Source organism: Mercenaria mercenaria, chromosome 3, assembly GCF_021730395.1.
Source record: "Mercenaria mercenaria strain notata chromosome 3, MADL_Memer_1, whole genome shotgun sequence".
Classification (NCBI taxonomy): domain Eukaryota; kingdom Metazoa; phylum Mollusca; class Bivalvia; order Venerida; family Veneridae; genus Mercenaria; species Mercenaria mercenaria.
Genome location: NC_069363.1, coordinates 55,594,528 through 55,622,066, shown reverse-complemented (window position 1 = coordinate 55,622,066; position 27,539 = coordinate 55,594,528). Strand labels below are relative to the sequence as shown.

General features: G+C 35.2%; 3 protein-coding genes across 5 annotated transcripts; 2 read left to right on the top strand and 1 right to left on the bottom strand.

Moving 5' to 3' along the window:
• Nucleotides 1–607: 607 nt before the first annotated feature.
• On the top strand, nucleotides 608–22,224 carry LOC123524671 (dnaJ homolog subfamily C member 21-like). 3 transcript variants are annotated; one of them, XM_045303029.2, is made up of 16 exons: nucleotides 608–632; nucleotides 3,086–3,203; nucleotides 5,315–5,443; nucleotides 5,899–5,993; nucleotides 7,132–7,251; nucleotides 11,505–11,678; nucleotides 11,994–12,044; nucleotides 13,896–13,975; nucleotides 14,866–14,975; nucleotides 16,056–16,146; nucleotides 16,708–16,881; nucleotides 18,018–18,069; nucleotides 18,507–18,583; nucleotides 19,709–19,775; nucleotides 20,433–20,729; nucleotides 21,335–22,224. In XM_045303029.2, the coding sequence occupies exons 2-16, from the start codon at nucleotides 3,098–3,100 to the stop codon at nucleotides 21,491–21,493; spliced, it is 1,782 nt and encodes a 593-aa protein (XP_045158964.1). In that variant the 5' UTR covers nucleotides 608–632; nucleotides 3,086–3,097; the 3' UTR covers nucleotides 21,494–22,224. The 3 variants fall into 3 exon arrangements, with proteins under 3 accessions (XP_045158964.1, XP_045158963.1, XP_053394598.1); XM_045303028.2 differs by having other exon boundaries at nucleotides 626–646; XM_053538623.1 differs by lacking the exon at nucleotides 608–632 and adding an exon at nucleotides 827–849.
• LOC123524673 (lysosomal acid glucosylceramidase-like) lies at nucleotides 22,034–24,727 on the bottom strand. Its single transcript, XM_045303032.2, has one exon. The coding sequence runs from the start codon at nucleotides 24,699–24,701 to the stop codon at nucleotides 23,118–23,120; it is 1,584 nt and encodes a 527-aa protein (XP_045158967.2). The 5' UTR covers nucleotides 24,702–24,727; the 3' UTR covers nucleotides 22,034–23,117.
• Nucleotides 24,728–24,813: 86 nt separating this feature from the next.
• Nucleotides 24,814–26,593, top strand: LOC123524672 (lysosomal acid glucosylceramidase-like). The gene has a single exon (XM_045303031.2). The coding sequence runs from the start codon at nucleotides 24,887–24,889 to the stop codon at nucleotides 26,471–26,473; it is 1,587 nt and encodes a 528-aa protein (XP_045158966.1). The 5' UTR covers nucleotides 24,814–24,886; the 3' UTR covers nucleotides 26,474–26,593.
• Nucleotides 26,594–27,539: the final 946 nt, after the last annotated feature.

Sequence of the window (27,539 nt, the reverse complement as noted above, 5' to 3'; positions counted from 1 at the left end):
GAAATGTCCAAAGCAAATTTAAGAGTTGGGGTCGAAATGTCCTGGGGTTGAATTGTCTCTTGGGGTTGAAATGTCTTGGGGTCGAAATGTTTTGCTACCCCCCCCCCCCCCCCCCCCCCCCCCCCCCCCACACACACACACACACTCACCTTTTCTGTATTTTACATATGATTAAAATTTACCTGTTGTTGTGTTTTTGAAGCAACCCGTCCGCAATATTTTTTCGTTACAGCTTCTATTATGTAAGCCTACTTTGCGATACATGGCTTTATCTTCCATAACCGTCGAACCCCTTGCGGTGACGTAGACGTTTTGCGCGTCAAAATCATAAAGAGAAAGAATATAGTGATAAAAATTTAGAGTGGAAGAAACTAAAAAAATAACTTTGGTGAAATAAAAGGTTAAAACTTGAGTTAGCAGGATAACTAGGGCGAGACATGTTCAAGGTTTATTGCTTTGTCTGGGGTGCTCTATGCTTCCGGGAAGTCTACCCTTACCTTTTACCTTACCTTTTATCTTCAGTTATATCAAAGATTATTTTTGATAAATATTTACTTTCCGCAGAAAGGAATCGTTTGGTTTGCTTGTTCAATTTGGATTTATTAATATTACCTCCCCTGATTTGCTGACAGGTTGTGAAATGTTTGTATGTATTGAAATTTCAGAATGATTTGTCTTTAAAATGTTTTGAAAAATATATTGTGATATCTTTATATATTTTCCTACTAAATCGGAATAATTTTAAATTAACATTGATTGGATAAGTCCTAAATTTATGTTTTAACATATATTTTCGCGAAGGTTGACATCACAAGGTGGACACGGTTGTGTACGCAACATGCCGAATTGGTACATATTGATATCAAATAACTTACCATTCTTAAGACATTATCACAGAAACACTTGCTAATTTGTTTGTATTGTTCTACATCCCATGTTGTGAGAGCATAGTAAAATGTATACATTCATGTATGCCCTATTCCTACGAATTCGTGGCTCTTAACTGTTTAATTTGCGCATGCGCATTGCACATCTAGTCAGTCAAATTCATTTTTTTGTAATAGTGAAGCAAAACAATTAACTGAGAACGTTGAACGTCGAAAACAAACAAAAACATCGTTTTTATCAAGGTTACTGACCTTTTAAACTGTGACAGGTCTCCATTAACAGAATCACACAGATGCTTTCCTATCGATTTCATGGCTGCGATTGGCTCGTCTATAAATAGCATCACGGATTTATCCATCCAAAAATATACTGCGCAATAAAAAGTTTGTGGTCCCTACTATTAATGGTGCAAATTTGGTAAATTCTAGGTTTGTTTCTTTCAGATAAATGATGTATTCAAATAGGTACTGTTATTTTCTTAAGTAGAAGGAAAATGATTTTTAAAGTTGCTTTAAATGTTTATAGATTCTAAACAAGCTTTAACAGTTTCAAGTAAGTATGAAACCAACACATTTACACTGTAGTACTTTATTGTATATATACGCATTTATTCTACACAGTAAAGGCACTGAAAAGTGCTGTGTCTCCTCACAATATGCACGTCAGTGCACAGAGTCAGATGCACCCAAATGACCATATTTGAGCTAATTGAGTTTTAATTGGTTTCCATATTTTAAGTGTCGTTCAACTTTTTTTCGTGAATTAAAGATGATGCCGGGCAAAATTTAGTATCTGACTACCTTTCGTGACGTCATAAGATGGATGCTGTGTAGGATTTCTGTCAAACATATCGGCAAATATTGAAGATATTACTTATTATTGGGCGTATTTTTCACTGTATTTCAATGAAAATGGAAACTTATCAGCAACTTTACATGTATTAGATAATAAATACGTTAAATTACCTGTTTTTATAGCATATTTTGCACTCGTAGTTACTGTATGTGCGTTTCCGGAAAACTTGCATGGACTTCGGAGACGCGGATTGCTCGCACGAGCGATGTTTCTATAACCACGAAATCGATAGGAACCACGAAATCGATAGGAATAAGGCATACTAGCGAAATCGATAGGAACCACGAAATCGATAGGAATAAGGCATACTAGCGCAAAGATTTAGAGCATTTTCTGTTTTAAACATTGCATTAAAACAGGGAGGGAACATAATGATTTTGGACTTCAATAATTATGCATCATAAAAATCTGAAAAAGGGAAGTAATTCTAACAAAACTGAAGGCAACAAAATTATTTCTATCTTAATATGCATCATATGTTATGCTTAATAAATGGACCAAGTTTGAAAGAAATATCTTCATTATTTTTCAAGAAATATTAGTTTTTATGTCGAAAGCACGGTCGGGCAATGTTATCAGCCTGCTGATTGCTAGATTATCTCAATTAATGGGCCTATCAGTTATGACAGAAAAGCTTAATGACTATTTGATTTTGAAGTTTCACTGTTCAATTTACATGAAAAGTTTTAATGTCAGGAATGCCAGTCTTCACTATGAACTAATCATAAGTATGATTCTAGTAAAGATGCACAAAATATATATAATATTAATTTGCAACCCTGAAAACATGCAAGTTCATCAAGTTTTCTTCTTCAACTGCCCATTGTTTACATTTGCTTGCAAGTAATTGAAAGTGAGCTATTTTTAGCCTACAGAAGCGTTGTTATTTAACAGGCTCCTCCTACAAAATTTACTGCCAGGGTAGTAAAAGTTGGGGCTTTAAGCTTAATTATGCTAAGGGGCATTATTCACCATTATTAGGGGTATTGCACTTCACTATCTCTCTTAAACAGACTCTTGTCAAACAAAGTCTTTTGTTTTGTTTTTTTGCATTCTGTGCTTCCAAAGGGTCTTCTTACAGATTTTGTTTAGATTCACTCACCAGACCTTTAGGTCCTTATAAATGCATGGCTCCTAGTCACTGCTATAATGGAAGGCTAGAAAGGTGTGTTTTGAGTCGCTGAACATTGGCCACATTTTAATAAAATTCTTGTCGTCACTTTCAAAAATCTGTAGCCAATTCTTTGAATTTGTAGCATTTTGCCACATTGGCGAATGGCAGAGGAGGCCCTGTTTTACAGTATCGGTATATTAGATTTAAAACAATTTCCTTTCTCTGTAGATGTGAAGAAACATGTCTCCTATGAAGTGTCATTATGAGGTTCTTGGAGTTCAAAGAGATGCCTCTGCAGATGATCTCAAAAAGGCGTATAGAAAATTAGCACTGAAATGGCATCCAGGTAACGCCTTTATTATTTTTGTTGCAGTTATAAAACAGAAATTTATGAGATATTGGTCAAGCTTGTACTTGGGAAATATTTCGACAAAGATGGCAGTGCTTTTTTTCTTGCATTTTGGGGTTGGCTGTACTTTGGAGGGGTAAATTTGTCCAGTAAATAGAAATGTTTTTTTCTATAAAAATGTTGCATTTTAGAAGATATTGGTTTAGTTGTTACTAAGTTGAACACATTGCTTTGTGTTGAAATGTCTTTTGGATTTCATTGTTGAGTGAATCCATGAACTTAAATCTCAGTAAACCAGTAAAATTCCGATTTACTTTACACTGTAAGAGCACATATTTTTGCTGGGTCAGAATTTTGCGAGTTTGAAATTTTGAGCATGTTTCGCTATTAAAATTAAACCCTCATGAAAATTTCTGCTTAAAGTTATACAGTTTTTAGCTCGACTATTCGAAGAATAGTCTAGCTATTCTACTCACCCTGGCGTCGGCGTCGGCGTCGGCGTCACACCTTGGTTAAGTTTTTGCATGCAAGTACATACAGCTATCATTTAAAGGCTTATAGCTTTGAAACTTATTTATTCTTTTTCTAGGTCAATTACCAACCTCACTGGGTCAAGTTCCATAACTCTAACATGTATTTTGAGCAAATTATGCCCCCTTTTGGACTTAGAAAATTCTGGTTAAAGTTTTACATGCAAGTTACTATCTCCAAAACTAATGCAGATATTGAATTGAAACTTCACATGTGTCTTCGGGGTTATAAAACTAGTTGATAGCACCAAGTCCCATAACTCTGACCTTCATTTTGGCCAAATTATGCCCCCTTTTGGACTTAGAAAATTCTGGTTAAAGTTTTGCGTGTAAGTACATACAGCTATTACTAAAAGGCATATAGATTTAAAACTTATTTTTTCTTTTTCTAGATCAATTACCTACCTCACTGGGTCAAGTCCCATAACTCTGACATGTATTTTGGCCAAATTATGCCCCCTTTTGGACTTAGAAAATCCTGGTTAAAGTTTTACATGCAAGTAACTATCTCCAAAACTACTACAGATATTAAATTGAAACTTCACATGTGTCTTCCGGGTTATAAAACTAGTTGATAGCACCAAGTCCTATAACTCTGACATGTATTTTGGGCAAATTATGCCCCCTTTTGGACTTAGAAAATTCTGGTTAAAGTTTTGCGTGCAAGTACATACAGCTATTACTAAAAGGCATATAGATTTAAAACTTATTTTTTCTTTTTCTAGATCAATTACCTACCTCACTGGGTCAAGTCCCATAACTCTGACATGTATTTTGGCCAAATTATGCCCCCTTTTGGACTTAGAAAATCCTGGTTAAAGTTTTACATGCAAGTAACTATCTCCAAAACTACTACAGATATTAAATTGAAACTTCACATGTGTCTTCCGGGTTATAAAACTAGTTGATAGCACCAAGTCCTATAACTCTGACATGTATTTTGGGCAAATTATGCCCCCTTTTGGACTTAGAAAATCCTGGTTAAAGTTTTGCGCGCAAGTACATACAGCTCTTACCAAAAGGCATATAGATTTGAAACTTATTTTTTCTTTTTCTAGATGAATTACCTACCTGACTGGGTCAAGTTCCATAACTCTTAACATGTATTTTGAGCAAATTATTCCCCCTTTTGGACTTAGAAAATTCTAGTTAAAGTTTTACATGCAAGTTACTATCCCCAAAACTAATGCAAATATTGAATTGAAACTTAATATGTTTCTTCGGGGTTATAAAACTAGTTGATAGCACAAAGTCCCATAACTCTGATTTGTATTTTGGTCAAATTATGTCCCCTTTCGAACTTAAAACTCTTTTGATATTTAACATTTTGGGTAATAATTTCCTGCTTCTGTGACAATATTTCGAATAGTCGAGCTTGGCTGTCTTACGGACAGCTCTTGTTAGGATTTGAAATCCATGAATTCATATCCCCATAAAATAGCTGTTTTGGTCCAAATCACAAGAAATCATGCCCAAGAAATCAAATGATCTTGCAGTAGTAACTACTTACTGAGATAAAGAAATGAAAAGAAAAGTATATCGCATATTATATTTATGGTGTCATAATTATGTATTCAGATAAGAATCCTGATAACATAGACGAGTGTACACAACAGTTCCGCTTGGTCCAGCAGGCATATGAGGTGTTAGGAGATCCCCAGGAGAGGGCATGGTATGACAAACATAGAGAAGCCATACTCAGGGGAGGTTAATATATGATTTGTATTTTTCAGTGGATTTCAAATGTTAAGTAGTTGTCTGGTATAGCAGCATCAGCCTACATCTATAAATAAAAAAACAAACAGATTCATAACGTCTTTTAAGCAGTTATAATTACAAGATGTGTATGAGTACATTATTATTGACATAATGTTATACTGTCTTATGGTTTAAAGAACAGCTAAAATCCTGTTATTCTGCCAACAGATTTTGCCCAAAACAACATTATCCTGTTATTCCGCCTACAGATTTTACCCAAAACAACATTTCTACAAATTTAATGAATGATTGCTTTTACTATAGATATAATAATGCTGTAGTTCCTGGTCTTAAGTAGACTACTTGTGCTAGTAGATTTTAGGAATGGTAAACATTCGAATAAAATCAAAATGTATGCACTTGTAAACAGAATTATGAATAACATGGTTACTGTAATATTTCAGGACATGGTCATGGTGATAAATATGAGGACAATTGCCTAGATGTGTTCCAGTATTTCAACTCATCTTGTTATAAAGGCTTTGGAGATGATAAAGAGGTAAAAAAAAAACACTAAAATTTTCATTCGTATTAAAGATTCACAGGGCTGTTGAGAATAATTCTTAAGTGGTCTATTTGGCCTTACAGAAACTCCTATTTTCTTAAAGTGAGACCTTGGTTTATAGCTTCGATACACATGGTTAGAAATTCGCTTTTTGTGCCCCCACTATGAGTGATGGGGGCATATAGATTTGGTCTTGTCTGTGCGTCCGTCCGTCCATCCGTCCGAAAAGTCTGTGCTAAAAAAGTATTTGATGTAAATTGATGAGCCCTTGCATAAGTCTTTATCATGATATGAACTTTCGCACCTCCTATTTTTCGTCTGGCTCCACCACTTATTTCTAGAGTTATGGCACCTGAAATAGTCAAAAATGCACATTTTCACCTTGTGACTCGCCTAGCTCAAAAAGTATTTCATATAAATTGATGAAACCTTGCAGGAGTCTTAATCATGATGCGAACTTGCGCACCTCCTATTTTTACTGTATGGCCTAGAATAATGAATCCTTTATAAAAAAATGTTTGTTGAGGCTATAGCCCCTTAAGACTGCAATGTTTTGAATTATTGCCTCTTATTTGTGACAAATGTACCAGTGGGGGCACACCCTGTGTCTTACAGACACATTCTAGTTTATATTTTGTGTAATATATTCAAAGTTTTCTTACCACAGGTTGTTGAATTTATACAATATTTATGTCTGTTTACAGTGCTCAGCAGTAACATTTTGAGTACTTAATTAAAATTGGTATATGTGTGAAATGTATATTCTGAACAACCTGTGTTCTGTTTAAACTATATTTGGTTTAAGACTGATCAAAGTGTTGTCAGATTATGTTTCACAAGATGATCTATGTCATATTTCATGTGAAACGTTTTTCAAGATTTAATTAAAAGTGCTAATTCCATTTGTGTTTGTTGAGAGTGCTGTTGACGGAAAATCCGAAATGTAGTACTGGTAAAAGGCATCCAGAACCTAACTTGGCCGGTTGCAAAGATTGAGTTGACAGCTCCTTGTTTAACATGTTCCAAGAGTGTTTTTTTGCATTGTCAAAAAAGTAACTTGTAGTATAGGTTTTATGGTCTGATCAGATATTGAGATCTTTGTATTTTTAACATGAATAATTTTTGTTTTAAGGGATTTTATGCAGTGTATGATGAGGTATTTAAAACATTGGCTGAAGAAGATAGGCAGTTTGTGGAAGAGGAAGATTTTGTAGTGTTCGACTTTGGGGATTCTAATTCTGTATATGAAGAGGTTTGTATTACTAATTAAGAGAGTGTTTGTTTTATGCTTAGCCATTGTCAGAGTTGAACCATGGTCAAAACTATGCTTTTTAGCTCACCTGTCACAAAGTGACAAGGTGAGCTTTTGTGATCGCGCAGCGTCCGTCCGTTCGTGCGTGCGTAAACTTTCGATTATGACCACTCTAGAGGTTACATTTTTCATGAGATCTTTATGAAAGTTGGTCAGAATGTTTATCTTGATGATATCTAGGCCAAGTTCGAAACTGGGTCATGTGCGGTCAAAAACTAGGTCAGTAGGTCTAAAAATAGGAAAACCTTGTGACCTCTCTAGAGGCCATATTTTTAGCTCGACTATTCGAAGAATAGTCTAGCTATTCTACTCACCCTGGCGTCGGCGTCGGCGTCACACCTTGGTTAAGTTTTTGCATGCAAGTACATACAGCTATCATTTAAAGGCATATAGCTTTGAAACTTATTTATTCTTTTTCTAGGTCAATTACCTACCTCTCTGGGTCAAGTCCCATAACTCTGACATGTATTTTGAGCAAATTATGCCCCCTTTTGGACTTAGAAAATTTTGGTTAAAGTTTTACATGCAAGTTACTATCTCCAAAACTAATGCAGATATTGAATTGAAACTTCACATGTGTCTTCGGGGTTATAAAACTAGTTGATAGCACCAAGTCCCATAACTCTGACCTTCATTTTGGCCAAATTATGCCCCCTTTTGGACTTAGAAAATTCTGGTTAAAGTTTTGCGTGCAAGTACATACAGCTATTACTAAAAGGCATATAGATTTGAAACTTATTTTTTCTTTTTCTAGATCAATTACCTACCTCACTGGGTCAAGTCCCATAACTCTGACATGTATTTTGAGCAAATTATGCCCCCTTTTGGACTTAGAAAATTCTGGTTAAAGTTTTACATGCAAGTTACTATCTCCAAAACTAATGCAGATATTGAATTGAAACTTCACATGTGTCTTTGGGGTTATAAAACTAGTTGATAGCACCAAGTCCCATAACTCTGACCTTCATTTTGGCCAAATTATGCCCCCTTTTGGATTTAGAAAATTCTGGTTAAAGTTTTGCGTGGAAGTACATACAGCTATTACTAAAAGGCATATAGATTTGAAACTTATTTTTTCTTTTTCTAGATCAATTACCTTCCTCACTGGGTCAAGCCCCATAACTCTGACATGTATTTTGGCCAAATTATGCCCCCTTTTGGACTTAGAAAATTCTGGTTAAAGTTTTGCGTGCAAGTACATACAGCTATTACTAAAAGGCATATAGATTTGAAACTTATTTTTTCTTTTTCTAGGTCAATTACCTACCTCACTGGGTCAAGTCCCATAACTCTGACACGTATTTTGGGCAAATTATACCCCCTTTTGGACTTAGAAAATTCTGGTTAAAGTTTTACATGCAAGTAACTATCTCCAAAACTACTACAGATATTGAATTGAAACTTCACATATGTCTTCGGGGTTATAAAACTAGTTGATAGCACCAAGTCCCATAACTCTGACATGTATTTTGGGCAAATTATGCCCCCTTTTGGACTTAGAAAATCCTGGTTAAAGTTTTGCGTGCAAGTACATACAGCTATTACCAAAAGGCATATAGCTTTGAAACTTATTTATTCTTTTTCAAGGTCAATTACCAACCTCACTGGGTCAAGTTCCATAACTCTTAACATGTATTTTGAGCAAATTATGCCCCCTTTTGGACTTAGAAAATTCTGGTTAAAGTTTAACATGCAAGTTACTATCCCCAAAACTAATGCAGATATTGAATTGAAACTTAACATGTTTCTTCGGGTTATAAAACTAGTTGATAACATCAAGTCCCATAACTCTGATATGTATTTTAGTCAAATTATGTCCCCTTTCGAACTTAAAACTCTTTTGATATTTAACATTTTGGGTAATAATTTCCTGCTTCTGTGACAATATTTCGAATAGTCGAGCTTGGCTGTCTTACGGACAGCTCTTGTTCAATGGATCTTCATGAAAATTGGTCTGAATGTTCATCTTGATGATATCTAGGTCAAGTTCGAAACTCGGTCACATGCAATCAAAAACTAGGCCAGTAGGTATAAAAATAGAAAAACCTTGTGACCTCTCTAGAGGCCATATTATTCAATGGATCTTTATGAAAATTGGTCAGAATTTTTATCTTGATGATATCTAGGTCAAGTCCAAAACTGGGTCACATTCATGAGCTCAAAAGCTAGGTCCCTATGTCAAATGATAGAAAAAACGATGTCGTACTCAAAACTGGGTCATGTGGGAACAGGTGAGCGATTCAGGACCATCATGGTCCTCTTGTTGTTGTTTGTGAGAGGGTGCGCTTAGATTTGCCTTTTGTCTGTCAGTCTGACTCAGTTTCTCTCAAACATCACTCAAAAAGTGTTCTACTTAGAGTCATGAAACTGTAGGAATGTTGTACAGCATGTGAAGTTGTGCACTAAGGGTTTTGTCTGGGATTTCATTCAACAACACCATAGTTATAGCCCATTATTTAGTTGAAAATAAACACTAAAGACCTTAACAATACATTGACCCCAAGTTGGAACACCTGCATTCTGTGGACACAATCTACTTTTCCTTGGCAATATCCGGTAATAGTCCCCTCTGTATATGGAATGAATAAAAATAATAAAGGGAGGTAAAGAATATGTTTATTTAGAAACCTTTCTGAATGTCAATTAAATATCTATAAGTTTAAGACACTCTTAGGGGTGGTAGTCAGGGATTGAGGTGGATATAACACACTTCATTCCGTAGAGGGGACTATTACCGGATAATGCCTTTTCCTTATGGGTGAAAAGGGATAAAAGGGAAGAAGAATGTCTAGGTTTAATTTCCATGACTTAAATATAAAGGATAAGATTTTCATTCTGCTTCAGCTTGCCAAATATCATATTGTAAATGAACATTATAGCTCACAGTCCCGGTATGCATTCATCGTGATTGTTTGAAAATATCACTTTGTATATGAAAATAGAGCTACAGTCCCAGTATATTGTCACAGCTATTGTTTGTCAATATCACATTGTATATGAATATCAGAGGTACAATCTCAGTATGCTGTCATAGTCATTATCAATATCACATTGTAAATGAATATCAGGGCTACAATCTCGGTATGCTATTGTAGCCATTGTTTGTTAATATCACATTGTTTATGATTATCAGAGCTACGATCTCAGTATCCTGTTGTAGCCTTTGTTTGTTAATATCACATTGTTTATGATTATCAGAGCTACGATCTCAGTATCCTGTTGTAGCCAATGTTTGTCAATATCACATCACATTGTTTATGAATATCAGAGCTACAATCTCAGTGTGCTGTCATTGCCATTGTTTGTCAATATCACTTTGTTTATGAATATCACAGCTACAATCTCAGTGTCCTGTTGTAGCCATTGTTTGTCAATATCACATTGTTTATGAATATCAGAGCTACAATCTCAGTATGCTGTTGTAGCCATTGTTTGTCAATATCACATTGTTTATGAATATCAGAGCTACAATCTCAGTATCCTGTTGTAGCCATTGTTTGTCAATATCACATTGTTTATGAATATCAGAGCTACAATCTCAGTATGCTGTCATTGCCATTGTTTGTCAATATCACTTTGTATATGAATATCAGAGCTAGAATCTCAGTATCTTGTTGTAGCCATTGTTTGTCAATATCACTTTGTATATGAAAATCAAAGCTACAATCCCAGTATGCTGTTGTAGCCATTGTTTGTCAATATCACTTTGTATATGAATGTCAGAGCTAGAATCTCAGTATGCTGTCATTGCCATTGTTTGTCAGTATCACATTGTACTGTGAAATCATTAATATTCGTGGGGGACTAATTTTCGTGGATTTCGTGGTTGAGTCAATCCACGAAATTTAATCCCAATGAACAAGTAAAATTTCCACTCAGTTTGTGTTCAAAAGTTAAAATCCATGAATTCATATCCCCACGAAATTGCCGTTTTGACCAAAACCACGAAATTTCATGCCAACAAAATTAAATTTCTATGTTAATTCTTTCCATTATTTCCACTGTGAAATAATGTATGATTTTTACAAAGTTTGACTAAGTGAATTGTTAATGTTAACAAAAGTGAAAGCACATACGTTTAGATATCACAAATTCTAAGATGCATTTTTTATGTCATCTGTAAGTAACATAAAAATGAATGATTGAATTAAAATAATGTGATGCTACTACTTTCTGAGTTGATATTTTAACAGGTAGTGAAACCATTTTACGATTACTGGGAGAGTTATTGCACAGCCAAGTCTTACGTATGGGTGGAGAAGTATGATACAAGAGAAGCTCCAGAACGAAGGGTACGCAGACTGATGGAGGCAGAAAACAAGAAACTCAGAGATGCTGCAAAGAAAGAGAGAAATGAAGAAATCAGGGTAAATCTTTCAGATTTGGTTCTTTATGCTCCTCTCCAAAGGGTGATTCCCCATCCATTAATTTAGAATATGTGTTAGTCTCTTTTTTCCTTGTTTGAGAAGATTGACTCGAATCACTCATGATTTGTAGGTATAATGTCATGAAAGAAGAATTGAAGAGAATGTATAAACAGGGAATATGACCTTTAAGTTATAATAGCCTCTGTTTCGATAGAATATTATTTTTAAGGTTACTCATAATCTATACAGGTTTATAATTTCTTTGTCTGTAAAGCTTTTAACATTTGTGTATTTATGTCTTATTTCTTTCTTCAGGCATTAGCAAAGTATGTGAAAAAGAGAGATAAAAGAGTGCAGGAATATAAGGTAACACATCCTATTTTCGACATGGTAAATGCATAGAGTAACTTCAGTTGGAGAACCTTCACATGTTTCTGTTGAAAAAAAAGAATGTTTTGTTTAGAAATGAATTCTTAGTTTGTAAATGAATTAATATACATGCATAAAAGTTTGGGTTTTTTTTTTACTGAAGTGGGTATATGTCAGTAAATCAGCATAACCCAAAGAGAAATTATAAAGATGACCATTTCAAATATGACAACATGTTTTACAATGTTTCAGGAAAATTTTTATCATTATAACCTTATAGTATCCCAGCACAACCAGTTTTCAACCGCTTAACAAGTTTTCTGTCCAGTTTTGTACAAATGCAAGGAAGTCCAAATCTTTGGTTTATTGTCTCACACTTTCTATCAGCATAAGTGCTATAAAAGCATACCATTTAAGTTTTAAGTTTCTTACTGATCGAATCCCTGGCATGATTATTTTGAAAGCCGTCAGTAGGAAGTCATGCTGAAAATTTACAGCGTAAATCCGACCACAGGTGGTATTTTCCTTCCAGCAAAAAGAAACAGCACTAAACTTTTACTTTAGTTTCATTACAACATGGCAAACATAGAACACTCACAAATCAAGTCTGGCAACAAACACCAAAACCAACATGGCAGATCAATGTGATGTAGGAACACTTTCCTAAATTGGCACCTAGATTACAAGGGGTAGGGTAAAGTAAATGGCAGACAAAAGTTAGTGCTTTATCTAAAGAACTGTATCATGTGCTCAATTACTCCAGAGAACCAGGGTGTCACACCTGTTACATTGATAGCTGTCACAGATGACACTGTATTATATTATTGCTAAGCTTTTGACAATCCGAATATTTCAGATTGCGTAGAAAATGAAGAAAACTGTTGCAAAGACAAGCATCATGATTGCGTTGTCAAAATAATTTAATAATAGTATGCTTCACAATTCTGATAGTAAACATGTGTTAAGGAATATACATTTAGTGCAAAAGATATATAAATACTGATATTGGTGTAAGTAAGAGTAGGTAGTAGACAAGGAAACATGCAGGTTTTTTAGTAATAAGAAAAACCTCATGAAAACATGGTACTGCTATATAAATGGAATTTACATAAACTTCCAAGTACCAAAACTGAAGGAGAATAGGTTCCTGACATGTTCTGTCTCTGCTGTAAACAGTGAAACAATCACAATTGATAAATTTGGCTTGTAAAGATTTTTATCATACAAAGTCCTAGGCGGTCGAAAATAGGTTGTGGTTGAAAATAGGTTGTGTGGGGATATCTTACCACAGACTTCATGGACTTTGTCATAAAATGAAAATTTAGTTCTTCCCACAGCATCATTTAGGAAATTCTTGAGTCTTTCACAAACAGAGACTAATACTTAGGGAATATTGACTGTCGGACATGTCCAGTTAAGGACAAGAAATAAACGTAACTACCTTGAAATAATATTTTTAACACTGGACTTTAAATATTTGCTGGTCAGTAGTCAGAACTATTGCCAGAAGTCCAAAGGACTGAAGGCAAATAGTTTTGACTATTGACTGATAAGCTATTCAACAAGTGTTTTATAACATGACATCAGAAATAAATTTTTTGTAACTTAAAAAAAAATTAACTTTAGTCCAGCAAAATTTAGTGCTGTATATAGATGAGTCATATGACACAAACAATGGACCAACAATTTTTATTAAAAAGTCATGTAACTAAAGTTTATTATGCATAGGTAGCAAACATGTGTACATAGTTAACTTTTTAGCATGTGTTGATACTTTTAGAAACAGCACTTCGGCATAAAAAATTCCAAAATAATGTAACATTACCTGTACATTTTACTTTATTGTAGAAAAAGTTGGAAGAAAGAGCAGAAGAAATAAAGCAGAAGGCAAAGGAGCACAGAGAGCGGCATCTAGAAGAGGGAAGAAAGTAAGTTGAGTATAATTCTTATAGCCCGAAGGCAGTGGACCCATTAATGACATTCAGTAAATAATATATCCTCCATATTCCATTTCGGCATTTCACGGAAAGCCGTGTGTTGGTTGAGCTTTATTTTACAAACAAAGAATGCTGAATTACCTAACCTGAATATGTACTCAAATGGAAATTGTCAACTATCATTAAGGGTCCTTTACCTTAAAGTCTTTTTTTTTTATAAAAAAAAGGAAGAAAAAAAAAAGGAAAGATGAAATTCAATGTTAATATGGAAATGTAGGAGTAATATATAAAAGTCAGTGATTAGAAATGAAAAGTAGTAATCCAGATTAGTTTCTCAGTGTAAATTTTGAATGCGCTTTATATTTCGTAAACATGCCAGTAAGTAACGAGTCTGTAATATTTTCAGTGTATAACAAGCTATTCATTGTACTGATGTAATGATCCTTCTTAATGAGTGATAAATTTTACCAGTCGTAACACGTTTGCTAAATCTGCATTTAACATTGTTTGAAGATTTAGCAAAGTAAAGTCCAGTCACTCTAGAAACCAATGAACACAACTTTAATGCTATTCTTTAAAAAAAAAACTTACATCTTACCGTAAAAGTAAAATGTTTCAAAATTTAAAAAAATCAGTATCTTCAGTGCTAAAGTTTACACTTTTTTGCCATGAAATTAAACCAGTCAAGACATTGAAGGAATTCAATGAACTTCCTTATCATTCTAGAAACTTTTAGGATTAGGTAAAATTTGTATTGTGCTCATGCAAAATTAGAAAGTCCAGAACTGTTACAGGTGTCACCAAATCTGTGAATCTAACAGTAATGAACATATAAAACTACACAAATGTTTGTTATGTGTTGAGATTGTGTACTTTTACAGGAAAATGGAGAATTACAAAGAAGCAGAATGGTCATCGGCATCAGGTCTGGAAGACCATTACAAGGAACTGGAGGCGAAATATGACCAACAGTTTGGAGAGGAGAATGAAAGTAAGTACAGTGAAACATTGATTGCTTGAGCAGTTCACAAGATCCCCAGCTGTTTTTCTTAGACATTCTATGATTGAATCATTCAAACCTGTGGTAACTGGTGATTTTGACTGATCTGTGTGTTACTGTATATGTATAATAATCAGGACTTGTTGTACAGATGAATGATGAAAACATAATGCAGATTATTGTCATTACTGGTTGTGATACAAATACAGGTTGCTTATATGTTTATAATGGGTAATATCAAATATTTTATTATATGTTTTTCAGGAAATTATTGAGATATGATAGTGAAATGGTATGATGATTTCACAATGAAATAATATAGTTTATTTTAGGTAGGGAACTCCAAAAAGGGTAGAATTTGGGTAAAACCATTGAAAAGGAATGAAATAATAAAAGAAACTTTGTTTAGGTTAGCCTGCCTAGATAGCTCAGAAGGTAGTTTCAGACTACCAGTCTAGAGAGGCTTGACATGTGAGGTCACCATGACATTTCATAGGTTTTTAATATGCAGGGGTCAGCAGTGGAAATTTTACGCGATATTAAGGGTGCAGTTTTATTTTGTAAAAGAACAAGCACATATTTCTGGAAGCAAATAATATTATAATAATCTTTTTTAGTACATGCACATCTGTACTTATATAACTATTACATAAATTATATAAAATTTGTTCTTTAGCCTGAATATAATTGAAAATATCTTTGTTTATAATAATTATTCAAGTGACAACACACATGAAACTAACGATGTCACTCATCCAATATGAATTTTGAATGTCAGTATGAAAAAAATACTGACATTTGAGGCTCCATTGTCTTAAAATGAGTATGTAGTAATTTAATTTATTACCCTATTTCTAAATCTTGTTTTATGTGGAGGACTTATCCATAATTTGCATGGAAAAAGTAAATTAAGAAAATTTATTAATTTACAGCTCATTCCAAACTCGGCCACCCTCGTTGGCTAAAGTTGTTACTTGCCACTGAAATTTCATGCAGTGATTCCCCTGTTTCATGCATGTAATTGTAATTGATGCATTGTTACACATTTTGGTAATTCCTTTCATATTACAGGTAATGGTGATGATGAAGATGAACAGGAAGAAATATACTATGATGATCTGTATTGTGTAGCCTGTGATAGAATGTTTAAAAATGAGAAAACGTAAGAAATAACGTCTAATTTTTTGTAACCAATTACTTTTGTAGTTTGTTTATTTGAAATAAGCAAGAGTTTTATAATGTTGTAATTTCTGCAGTGTGATTTACACTTCAAAAGAAATGAACCAAATTTCAGTCGATCTCACAACTTCAGTTTAGGTAGTTCAGAAGTTTATTCAGCAAATATTGTGATTGGTTGGACAGAGCTTTATCTTATAACTAAGGTCTATGTAAACTTAGTTGGTATATTGGTGCCTAAATTTTGACAAACCAGTCTAGAGAAGTTGGAATTTCTCACTATCTGCAGAAGGTGGATTTTCTTGCGACCAACTAGAGGTCAGGAGTTTAAGCCATAGCTTTGGACATGGGTTTTCTATGATACTTAACCAGAAAAACTTGGGCTTCAGGGACATGTATGTCCAGGTGAGCCACACCTGTGTTGTAGAGGTGATTTTCAATAATTCACAAGGAACTTAGTTTGTTTAGAGGACATTAATGTCTATTAAGTTACTGATTTGTCTTAGGCTATGGCAAATGCTAATGATAAGTTGTTTTAAATTTGTAGTTACAAGAATCATGAAAAATCTAAGAAACATAAAGAGTTTGTCGCTATTATAAAAGCGCATATGGCTGAAGAAGAGGCGGGATTGTCAGAAGAAGTGGACGGAGGCACAGACAGGTTGACAGCTGAATTATTAGAAGAGGGGGAGGAACTTGAGGAGAATAATGCCCCACAAAGGTTTGAATTAGAGTCATTACATATTTGCTGTAAAGCAAATTAACTTTTTACCAAGTCTGTAAAAATGTCAGTCGGCATTGTTCAGTGAAAAGATATGTTTTCTCATTTTACATTGGCAATTGAAAAGATCATGTTTTTGTCAGTTGGCATTCTTCGTTTTCACTTATTACACCAGGACCATCCTTACAAATTGATATGGTAAAATCTTAAGACTTTAGATGTCACACAGAAATTTCCTTGGGTTTCAGGTAATTGCCACTAACACGCCAATTATATCACTTCCAAAGTTGAAAATTATACATGTACTTCAAATCCATGCCAACATAACTACCCAGAAAAGGTAATAAAGGTACTCATCTGTGTACAAATGAAAATTACGAAACATAAGTGTTCATTTTGACAGTTGTGTAAATTGGGTATCCATATAGATCATTACAGTGTTTTAGGGTATTAGCTAACTGATTTTTCCTGCATTCCAATTTAAAAGAAAGAAATTTAGTTGTTTTTTTTTTCTGTATATCAGACAAAAAAGAGCTATTCTTTTCAAAACATTCAACTTTTAATAAAAATCCATGTGTTTTTTTCTCTCCATGCCACTGTTTAACATATGCGCTGATTTAAGGTGTACAGGATAGATTTGGTCATTTTTTCCATCATTAATTCAAAATCCACATCTAAACAAACTTCCCAAGATTTTTTTACTATAAATCAGAATAATAATGCATTCTCTTTTCAAAAACATTCAGCTTTTTAAATTTCTATCAAATAGTTTTTATTCCCTGATGTTTTTTACATACATATTGATTTAGTCAGTAAAGGATAGTTTCGATTTTCATTTGATGACATAAGAAGCAAACATTTAAAATGTATGTCAGAATGTTTGTCTGCATGCCAGTAAAAGAATGATATGAAAGTTTATACAATAATTCAGGACTAAATACAAAATTTATCAACCCTAAAATATACCCTAAAATCTGCTCTACCTTAAAGCACTGTAATATCTTTGAGTTACAGAACCACAAAATCTGCACATAAATTGTCCTCCTTGAATAATAATGATTTTACAGTATTGTCATACACAAGTGCTGTACAACTACCAACCCCATGGATATCATGATTATGTTTCTTTCTTGAAGGTTATCAAAGAAGCAGAAAAAGAAAAGAAAACAACAGAAGAATGCAGCAGAAGTGAGTTTTTTCATTTGGGTTATTATATTTAACAGTAATTGCAATGATCTGAAACTTTAAGATAACGATATTGGTTTACAAGCTCTACAAATTGTTTTTGTTTCAGCAATGAAGTCACTTAACCTTGCCCTGTTAAATTTCTAAAATGGACTGGTCCATCATTCAATTTGGGTAGTACCACTTTTTATTCAAAGGGGTGTTGACTGAAAATATACTGACTGAATAGAAAACAGCGCAGACCATGATCAGTCTGCATGGATGTGCAGGCTGATCTTGGTCTGCACTGGCCGCAAAGGCAGAATTGTCCAGCATGATAAGGGTTAAATAAGAAATAAGATTACAAAAATTATTTAAGTTTCAAATATTTATTAAATTTTCTTGAAATGATGAATTAGAAAGATGTAAAAACATTCTAAAAGATTCTTCCTTTTTTGCAGGCTGACAATGTTGACATAAGTGATAATTTAGAAGAAACTAAATGTGATCTAAATGTAGAAGAAAACACTAACAAAAAGTAAGAACTCTATTGCAAAGTATGTTATGTAACACTTGCATATTTTTGTTTGTGTTGGAAAAAAACAAAACTTAAATAGTCCCTTTAAATTGCAAAAACTGCTTTCTAGTATGGAATTGTTAGTGTCACTTGAGCATTAGCAGTAGTAAAGATTGTAAAGATTTTTGTTTAGGTCAACTTTTTTTAGTCTTTCCAAGACTTACTGTAGATTTCCATGGGTAATGCATAATTTTTTTACCCATTTGGACCTCGACCCCACATTTTCTAGCTTAAAAAGTTTTTACAATTTCTTGCCATTTCAGTAAATGGAAACTACTTTCGCTATTACAACACTAATAATATTGGTTTATTAGCTCGACTATATTAAATTTTTGCCTATGGTGTCATCAGTTAGATTCCTTCATACACCTACTGCCTCTGCACCCCTCTCCCATTCGTCCCCTTCTGCACCCCACCTTCCAACAGAAAAGAATGTTTTACATTTCTTACACTTACATAGATCATGTTCTCTGCTATTAACTTCCAAAACATTTTTATGCCCCCGGCATCTATTGATGCGGGAGGCGTAATTATAGTGATTGTCCTGTCCGTTCGTCCGTCCGTATGAGGTTAACCAAATGGGACCGTTTCGTCTAGCATCAATGCCCCTTACTAGAATGACTTGATACTAATGCAGATGTAACCTGTGACCATTCCTCATCTGCAGACATCACCTGACCTCAGTTTGACCTTCACCTTGACCTCATTTTGGACTTACGTTGCTTTATATGGGCCATCTCTTGGTTAACCAAATGGGACCATTTCGTCTAGCATCAATACCGCTTACAAGAATGAATTGATACTAATACAGATGTAACCTGTGACCATTCCTCATCTTCAAACATCACCTGACCTCAGTTTGACCTTGACCTTGTTTTGGACTAAGGTTGCTTTTTATCAACCAGGATGCCACCAGGGGCATCAAGCGTTTATTGAATGCAGCTCATTGTTTTCTATAACAATTCTTACAACTACTTTTATCTCATTAGGATCCTTAGTATGCGTGAGGGGATTAAGTTAGACAAGAATCATAACTCTGTCTTGCATATAGCATTTACTTGTAACCATATACATACTTTTTTACAGCAGATCGAAGAGAGAAAAGAGACGTGAGAAAAAGAACCGATTTCTGTTAGACTCTGATGATGAAGAGGTACTGTTATAATTTAACTTTAATTTGCTCTAGTGCCTAGATACATGCAAAACATAATGTTTTAACATTTATCAGGAATAGATAAAAAGGGTACCTGTTGTAAAGTTATTCCCCTTCTTTGGTAGGTGATATACATGTTATATTGTGTTATTGCTGGACTTGATATTGATCAGTTTAATGATAAGTTTGTACATATTCTAATAGAAGTCATTGAAAAATCAGTCCAGCAATCTAAATATAATGACTAAGATTTCTTATTTTGATAAGACCAGCCCAGTAGCCTAGTTGTAGAGTTACCACTTCGAGTACAGGAGGTCAGGGGTTCGCTCCTTGGCTCCATACCAAAGAAATAAAAAAAAAAGGGTAGTTCATTTGCTTGGCACTCAGCATTAAAAAGGTAGTTCTAGGACAGGCCAGTCCGGTGAGTATTGTGTGGCTGGATTTGGTGACGTGTCATGTGTCTACTGTGTGATACACATGTGAGGCAGTGCTATAAAGTTGGGCATTGTGCTCACCGTTTCAAGTAGTTATTGTCATTTCTATGACTGAAAAATTGTAGAAAAGGATACTAAGCCCAAGCACACACATTGAGGTTGTGTATAGTACTTCTTTCTTGGTGTAAAATTAATAAGTTAAGTTTTCTTTTCTTTGATACAGGAGATGACAGTTAATGGGGATATGGAAACAGAAGTAACAAACAATATAGTTGACAATGATGAAACAAAAGTGTTGGATTCTGATACAGAAACAAGTGAACAGGCAAAAGACAGTGAACATATAGAAGGAGTGTGTGATAGACTTACTGAAATAGATCTGTCTAGCCAGTGTGTTAATTTACAAACTGATAGTGCTGCCCCTGAATTAGAGTCGGAAAACATTCCTGCAGAACAATTTGCTGAAAAACAAACTAAAAAGAATAAGAAAGAAAACAAACCAGATCCAAGTCAAAAGCCTGTAAGTTTCTTATTGTGATTTAATGTTATTATGATTTTAAGTTCACCTGAGCACAAGGTACTCATTGTGAGCTTAAGTATTTTTGGATATTAATCCATCTGTATTCCACAAGTTCTTTAAAGAACATCTGATAAACCACCAAGCCAATTTCAACCAAACTTCACAGGAATGTTTCTTGGGTGACCCCCTTCCGCATTCCTTCAAAGTATTCAGTCATGCTCAGAATGTCATGTGAGCAATTTAGGCCATCATGGCCCTCTTGTTAATTATGTTTCAGAGGATGTATAACTACTAGTATTAAATCTCAGAAGTGAAGGTAAATTTGCATTGAAAGCCCCCTTGATGAAACTCATTCATACTTCATGATTGTTTGCTGTGAAGAAGTTGCCAGCTTTTAGTGAAGAATTTAGATAGACAACAGAAGAAATATTATTCGTTGAATTTATTGTGATTGTAACAGAAATTTGTTGAAAAATGATGTTAAAAAATGATAATAACTATGATATGTGCCATATGTGTCGTATATTAAATGAGATATTTGCCTTATAAAATAACGGTGATGTATTTGTTGTTTTACAGTTTGTTTCTTTTTGGGTATTTTTCAGGGCAGTTGCGGAATATGCCATGAAGAGTTTCAATCAAGATCTAAACTGTTTCAACATATAAAAGAAACAGGACATGCAATGTTAAAAAATGCACCGGATTTAAAGGAGCAGTCATCGCAAAAACAAGGAAAGAAAAATAAGAAAAAGAAAGGAAAATGATGTGGTTGATAGTTGAGATACATCAATATTTATTTACAAAAAAAAGAAAACTGAATTACTGTTTAACTGCAAAAGATACTAGTGATAGAAGTTTTGTTTGTACCAAAGTCAATAGCCCGCCTGCTTACCTCAGTAGGGAGAGCGCAGATCTAGGTATCGCGGGGTCGTGAGTTTTAACCCTTGGCGATTTGATAAAAGACATGATGTCTGAAATAGTTGTCCCCCACCTCTGATTCATGTGGGAAAGTTGGCAGTTACTTGCAGAGAATAGGTTTGTACTGATACAGAATCCAGGAACACTGGTTAGGTTAACTGCCGTGACATAACTGAAATACTGTTGAAAAACAGCGTTAGACCCAAAACAAACAAACAAACAACCTTCAACAAAGGTGGTTTTGAGATGTCAAAAAACATTGAAAATTAAATGAGTCTTTCATCTAAAAAAATAAGGACTACTATTTTTTCAGTTCAAATTGACGTGCATTTTCAAGTATTTATGCTACTTTATTTTACAAGTAAGAAACTGAAAACTAAACGTAGTCTTGTTTAGTAGTATATTCAAAATGGTAATATATTCTTAACTCAAGATAAAGTCAAATAGAAGATTTTCAAATTCTTTGGAAAAATAACACATTTCAGCATTGGAATAATTCCTTTTTAAAAGCTTATTGGTGTAATAATATATGTATTTGAGTACAAGGTGCAAAGGTGAAATAAAATGGTAAAAAATTGACATGACTTTTTAGTTCACTGCAACTTTAAGGATCGTTAAATGTCCTTTGTCTGTATGTCTGTTGTCCAAAATTTCTGGAAAGAACATCTCTTAAACAACCAAGCAAATTTTAACTAAACTTCACAGAAATTCCTTGGGTGGTCTTCTTGCAGACTCGTTTATCAATCCAGAATTCTGATTGTCATGGCATCCAAAAAGAAAAGTTTAAAAATCTTTCCCTCGGAAATGGCTGGCCCAATTTTGAAATAACTTCTCAGCAATGTTCCTTGTTTTAAATACCCAGACAAGTACTAAAAGAGTCCTAATAATTGATTTGTAAAAAGATGCCCCATTTGTGATCTGGTTAATTGGTATATAGTATACTGTAACCTTGACCTTTCCGGAGTCACTGGTTGGAATTTAGCCATACTTCATAGGAAGCTTTACTATCGTCAGGAGACGTGCGTATTATCTTTTTGTTTCAGTTTGATGGTTTTTCACTAGTTTATTGCCCTTTGATTATACATTAGTAAACTATAGCACCATCATAGTCAGGAGTATTTCTCAGCAACCAGTGCCTGGAATTTAGCAAAAATTCACAAGATGCTTCACTCTAAAAAGGAGGTGTGCATAATTTCTTCATTATCCGTTGGAAGGAGTGCAATTTTCAGGGAGCATCCAATGGTTTTACCGATATGCCCAATTGTCAGTTTTAAAGCCTGCCATTTGTACCTATTTATGGTTGGACCAAAATTATTATAACTGGGAAAATTTGATGTGATTGCACTTGCACTGTAAAACTGAGTGGGATATACATTGGTATTTAAGAAGCAAACACATATTTCAAATGGAGTGTGTGACGGTTAATAAGTCAGTTTGAAAATATAGGATCAGTCCAAACAGTGTGTCAAGTTAGCTCCACCACACAAGTGTCTGAATAGATGATGGCTCAAGAGTATATTTTATAACAAACGTTCCATCGACCAGCTGTATTTTCACTTCTTCCTCGGACATATTTGCCATGATAACCGCAATGGACCCGTCGGGGCGCAGGAACGCAACAGCTGGTGTAGCTACTGAAATAGGACCGTCTGATTTTAATCCTATTGCAACTGAACCAGGTGGAACAAACTTGCTGAAGTGGCCCATAATGTAGAACATAGGTTGTTTGTAAAATACTTTATTCGTGGCATCGACAATGATTGGACAGTCAGCGTTGTTGTTGATCCAGCTAGGCCCTCCAGATGCATTTAATGCCAAGTTGTAATGCGTGTATCCTGACACAAAATTTTGTAAATCTTGGAAAATGCTACTTGCCAGTGTCTCGGCTCTTTCCCAGCTTCCTAAATCTACTGCCGGTTTCCTATGCAGGCTGAATTCGGATCCAATTATAATCTTATCCGGAAACTTCGCATGTGTGTCCGCTAGTAATGACGGGCTTGAGGATCCGTCATGGTGAGACTGGACTGCGAATCCATCAATGTCATTTCGTTTAGCCACACTTTGAAATGCCTCTGTCCAATGCGGCAGTTGGTCTCTGTTGTCGTCCATTACCAGCAGTTTAACGTGATCATATCCGTATTCACGTAGAGAAGGTTTCAGATCGCGCACAACCCAGTCACTCATATTTTCAGCAGTCCAGCACAGAGACTGGTACTGAGGCTGACTAGAGATGTTGCAGCTCCTTACAGGACCGCTCTGTGGAGTAATTCCCCACATTCTGCCGTGAAACATGAAAGACTCGTATTCCTGTAAAAATCTGCCCAAGTAATTGGCATACACCTTTGCCATGCCATCGGCTATTGTTCCATAACCAACCATGTTGTCGTTGGTTTTCATCCAATCCGGGGAACTCCACGGACTTCCAAAAAGTGACACATTTCTTCTGCTCGCTACAACCGCTTGGTCTATATACGGTAATTTGTACAAATGGTCATAGCCAGCTATTGTGAATTTAGACAAGCCAGTGTCGCCATTGGTGAAATCATAAGAATAAATGTCCGTCGACATGTCATTACTTGCTATCGGTATTCTGCCTAATGTGTATTCGATACCGTCTGGTCCGAAATACGAGTTGATCAAATGCTCTTGTGCACTTTTAGAAAGGCTTGCAATATTCATTCCGCTCGCATCAGTGAACGTGCCGCCAAAACCGACTATCGTCTGTCTGACGTGGGAAGTATCGACCTTAAAAATTAGCACACTTTTGCTGGCGTCTGCTGCTATTTGTTCCCCAGTAAACTTCTGTCTATGCAGGACCGTCTTTTTTAACCTGCTGCCAGATTTTGTCGTCACGTACACCGCAAATCTATCAGGAGGAAGCACGTCCTCGGTTTCAACTGTGTCGCAGTAAGTTGAGTTACAAACACATACGACTGAGGACGAGCCAAAAGTCTTGGGAACACACGGCAGTATCCCAGATTCAGCTGTCACTTTATCTAAGCATGCACTGAGTGCTAACAACGTTAATATAGATTCTAAAATTGCACACGCCATTTTGTAAAATAATAAAGCGTCTTACGCAAGCAGATTATCATTAAAAGTCAGATAAATTATTATTATCTTATTGACTTGACATTGACTCTGTCATATTTTAATCTCATGGTAAGGTTACCAAAAATATTGTATTTCACCATAGATATTATTCATATCTGGTCAGTGCAGAAATCTAACCGGTTAAAATGAGTGGTTGTTTATTATTTCAGTACTCTTTTGCTGTTTTCTTGATTTTACAAGGAGCAGTAGATTGTGACATACCATGTGCTGCCCGGAAGTTTGACCAAGATTCTGTCGTCTGCGTTTGCAATGCAACATACTGTGATACATTCGAAAACACGGTACCAACTCCGGGACCGGCAAATCCATACGCTTACTGGTATGCAACGGTAACAACCAGAGATGGCCTCCGGCTTAGCAGACAATCCGGGTCGTTCGGCGACCACCCAACACACGATAAATACGTGTTCACTATTGGAAATACGACTGCACAGTCAATTCTCGGATTCGGCGGTGCTTTCACAGACGCTGCAACAATGAATATGAACAAATTGTCAGCAAAGGCTCGGGATAAACTTATAGAAGCATACTTCGCGGAAACTGGAATTGAATATAACTTGGGACGTATTCCGATGGCCAGTTGCGACTTTTCTGAACGACTCTATTCATACGATGATTCAGTTGGAGATCTAAAACTTGAGAAGTTTAATCTTACTGAAGAGGACTTAATTTACAAAATCCCGGCGATTAAGGACGCAATGAGGGTAAGCAGACGAAAATTATCGTTGTTTGGAAGCCCTTGGAGTTCACCGTTCTGGATGAAAACTAATAATAATATGACCGGGAAAGGGAAGATAAAAGGGGCACCTGGGGGCGTTTATCATAAGACTTGGGCGAACTATTTCGTAAAATTCCTCCAATCGTACAAGGACCACGGAATAGACATTTGGGGCCTCACAGCGCAAAATGAGCCAACTGACGGGAATTTCAAGGATTTTCCATTCCAATGTCTTGGCTGGACACCTGAACTTCAGAGGGATTTCATAGCCAAAGATCTTGGACCTGCTCTTGAAGCTAGTGGTTTTGGTCACGTGAAACTCATGATTCTTGATGATCAAAGAGCGTCCTTGCCATACTGGGCTGAAATTGTTTTAAATGACACGAAGGCTGCAAAGTATGTATCGGGAATAGCCGTGCATTGGTTTGAGGATTTGTTCGTTCCTCCGACTGCTCTTGACCTTACATACGAACAGTTTGGAGAAAAGTTTTTCATTCTTAACACAGAAGCAGACGAAAAAGACTGGTTAAATAAGAATAAAACAGTTTTACTCGGAAATTGGCATCGTGGTGAACATTATTTCACAGATATTATACAAGACTTAAAGCATGGAGTCTCTGGCTGGGTGGACTGGAATATGGCCCTAGACATGCAGGGAGGACCTAATTTAGTAGAAAACTGGGCCGACAGTGCCATCATTGTCAATGCAGAAAAAGACGAGTTCTATAAGCAGCCTATGTTTTATGCCATGGCACACTTCAGCAAATTTGTCCCAGCAGGATCGAAAGTGATTTCGCACGAAAATAATACTAGCGAAGAATCAGGTGTCGACGGAGTGTTCTTTCTACAAGGCGAGACGTCCATGATTGCAAACTTCGTGAATACAAACGAAAAAGGACGGGATATAACCATTATAGACCCAACTATGGTGGGAAATATTGACTTCCATATACCTGCAAAAAGTTTCGTAACTTTCAACTGGTTTCGAGAATGATCAATACATTGTAGTTTTTTTTTTTTGTTTCAGAGAACGGCAACAATGTGAAGTTTTGCGTGTTTAAAAATATCCGATCCATTTAGCTGATTAAACACGTCATGGCCTTTTTGTATACCATGTGTATGATGCGTCATGTATTATCATGAAAACCTTTAACAACGTCGTTAATATGTAACACAATACAATGAAATACAGTGGTGTAATACGATACGATACAATACAATACAACAATACAATACAAAAATATAAGAAAATAGGTATAGAATAAAGTAATATATTCAACACTACTGTTGTTGGAGTATAAATATAGCAACACTCGCTAAGCAATAATGTTACCGAAGAATCGCACTCTCTGTTTCTTTTTTGTCATAGTTTTTACTGTTTGTTGCCACAGTAGAATCTAACCACATTTTTGCCATAGTAACAAAATAAAGGGGCATACATATTCTCCAAATTGCCATGATGCCTTCTACGCATTAAATAAGTTGTATGAAAAGATGGCTTGTACTTTTACACATATCGCAGGATACTACTTTGTGTGACAGACTGACGGATGACAGGTCTCGTCCAGCGAAACACCAGCAGGGGACTTATATTATGTGTATATATAAGTTGCAATACACATACATTTACATCTATATAACCGTAGGCCTACAGTATTGTACAGCATTATTCAATAAAAATCAACAAAATAAGAACATTTTAACGAAGTTGAATTATATGAAATAATTTACAAAAAATGCGACACGATTTATTTTCCTATTTAAAACAAGAGGGCCAAGATGGCCCTAGGTCTCTCACCTGAGAAACATACTATAACAGTGTAAACAGGTTTGACCTAATGATTTCATGGAAAGAAATATTCTGGCCAGTTTTCATTAGGATTGGACCAAAATGTGGTCTCTCGAGTTTAAACAAGTATTTTCTTTGATATGACCTAGTGACCTTGTTTTTGATCCAAGTTGACCCATATTCAAACTTGACCTAGGTTTCATCAAGGCTATCATTCTGACCAAACTTCATGAAGATCAATTGAAAAATACAGCCACTATCGCATACACAA

What these genes read in the sequence shown, in the direction of transcription:
- LOC123524673 (XM_045303032.2), bottom strand. Translation starts at nt 24,701, where the DNA reads ATGGCGTGTGCAATTTTAGAATCTATATTAACGTTGTTAGCACTCAGT.
- LOC123524671 (XM_045303029.2), top strand. Translation starts at nt 3,098, where the DNA reads ATGTCTCCTATGAAGTGTCATTATGAGGTTCTTGGAGTTCAAAGAGAT. An exon ending in CATCTAGAAGAGGGAAGAAA is followed by an intron (nt 13,976 to 14,865) that starts GTAAGTTGAGTA and finishes GTACTTTTACAG; the next exon opens with GAAAATGGAGAATTACAAAG. An exon ending in GAAGAAAACACTAACAAAAA is followed by an intron (nt 18,584 to 19,708) that starts GTAAGAACTCTA and finishes ACTTTTTTACAG; the next exon opens with CAGATCGAAGAGAGAAAAGA.
- LOC123524672 (XM_045303031.2), top strand. Translation starts at nt 24,887, where the DNA reads ATGAGTGGTTGTTTATTATTTCAGTACTCTTTTGCTGTTTTCTTGATT.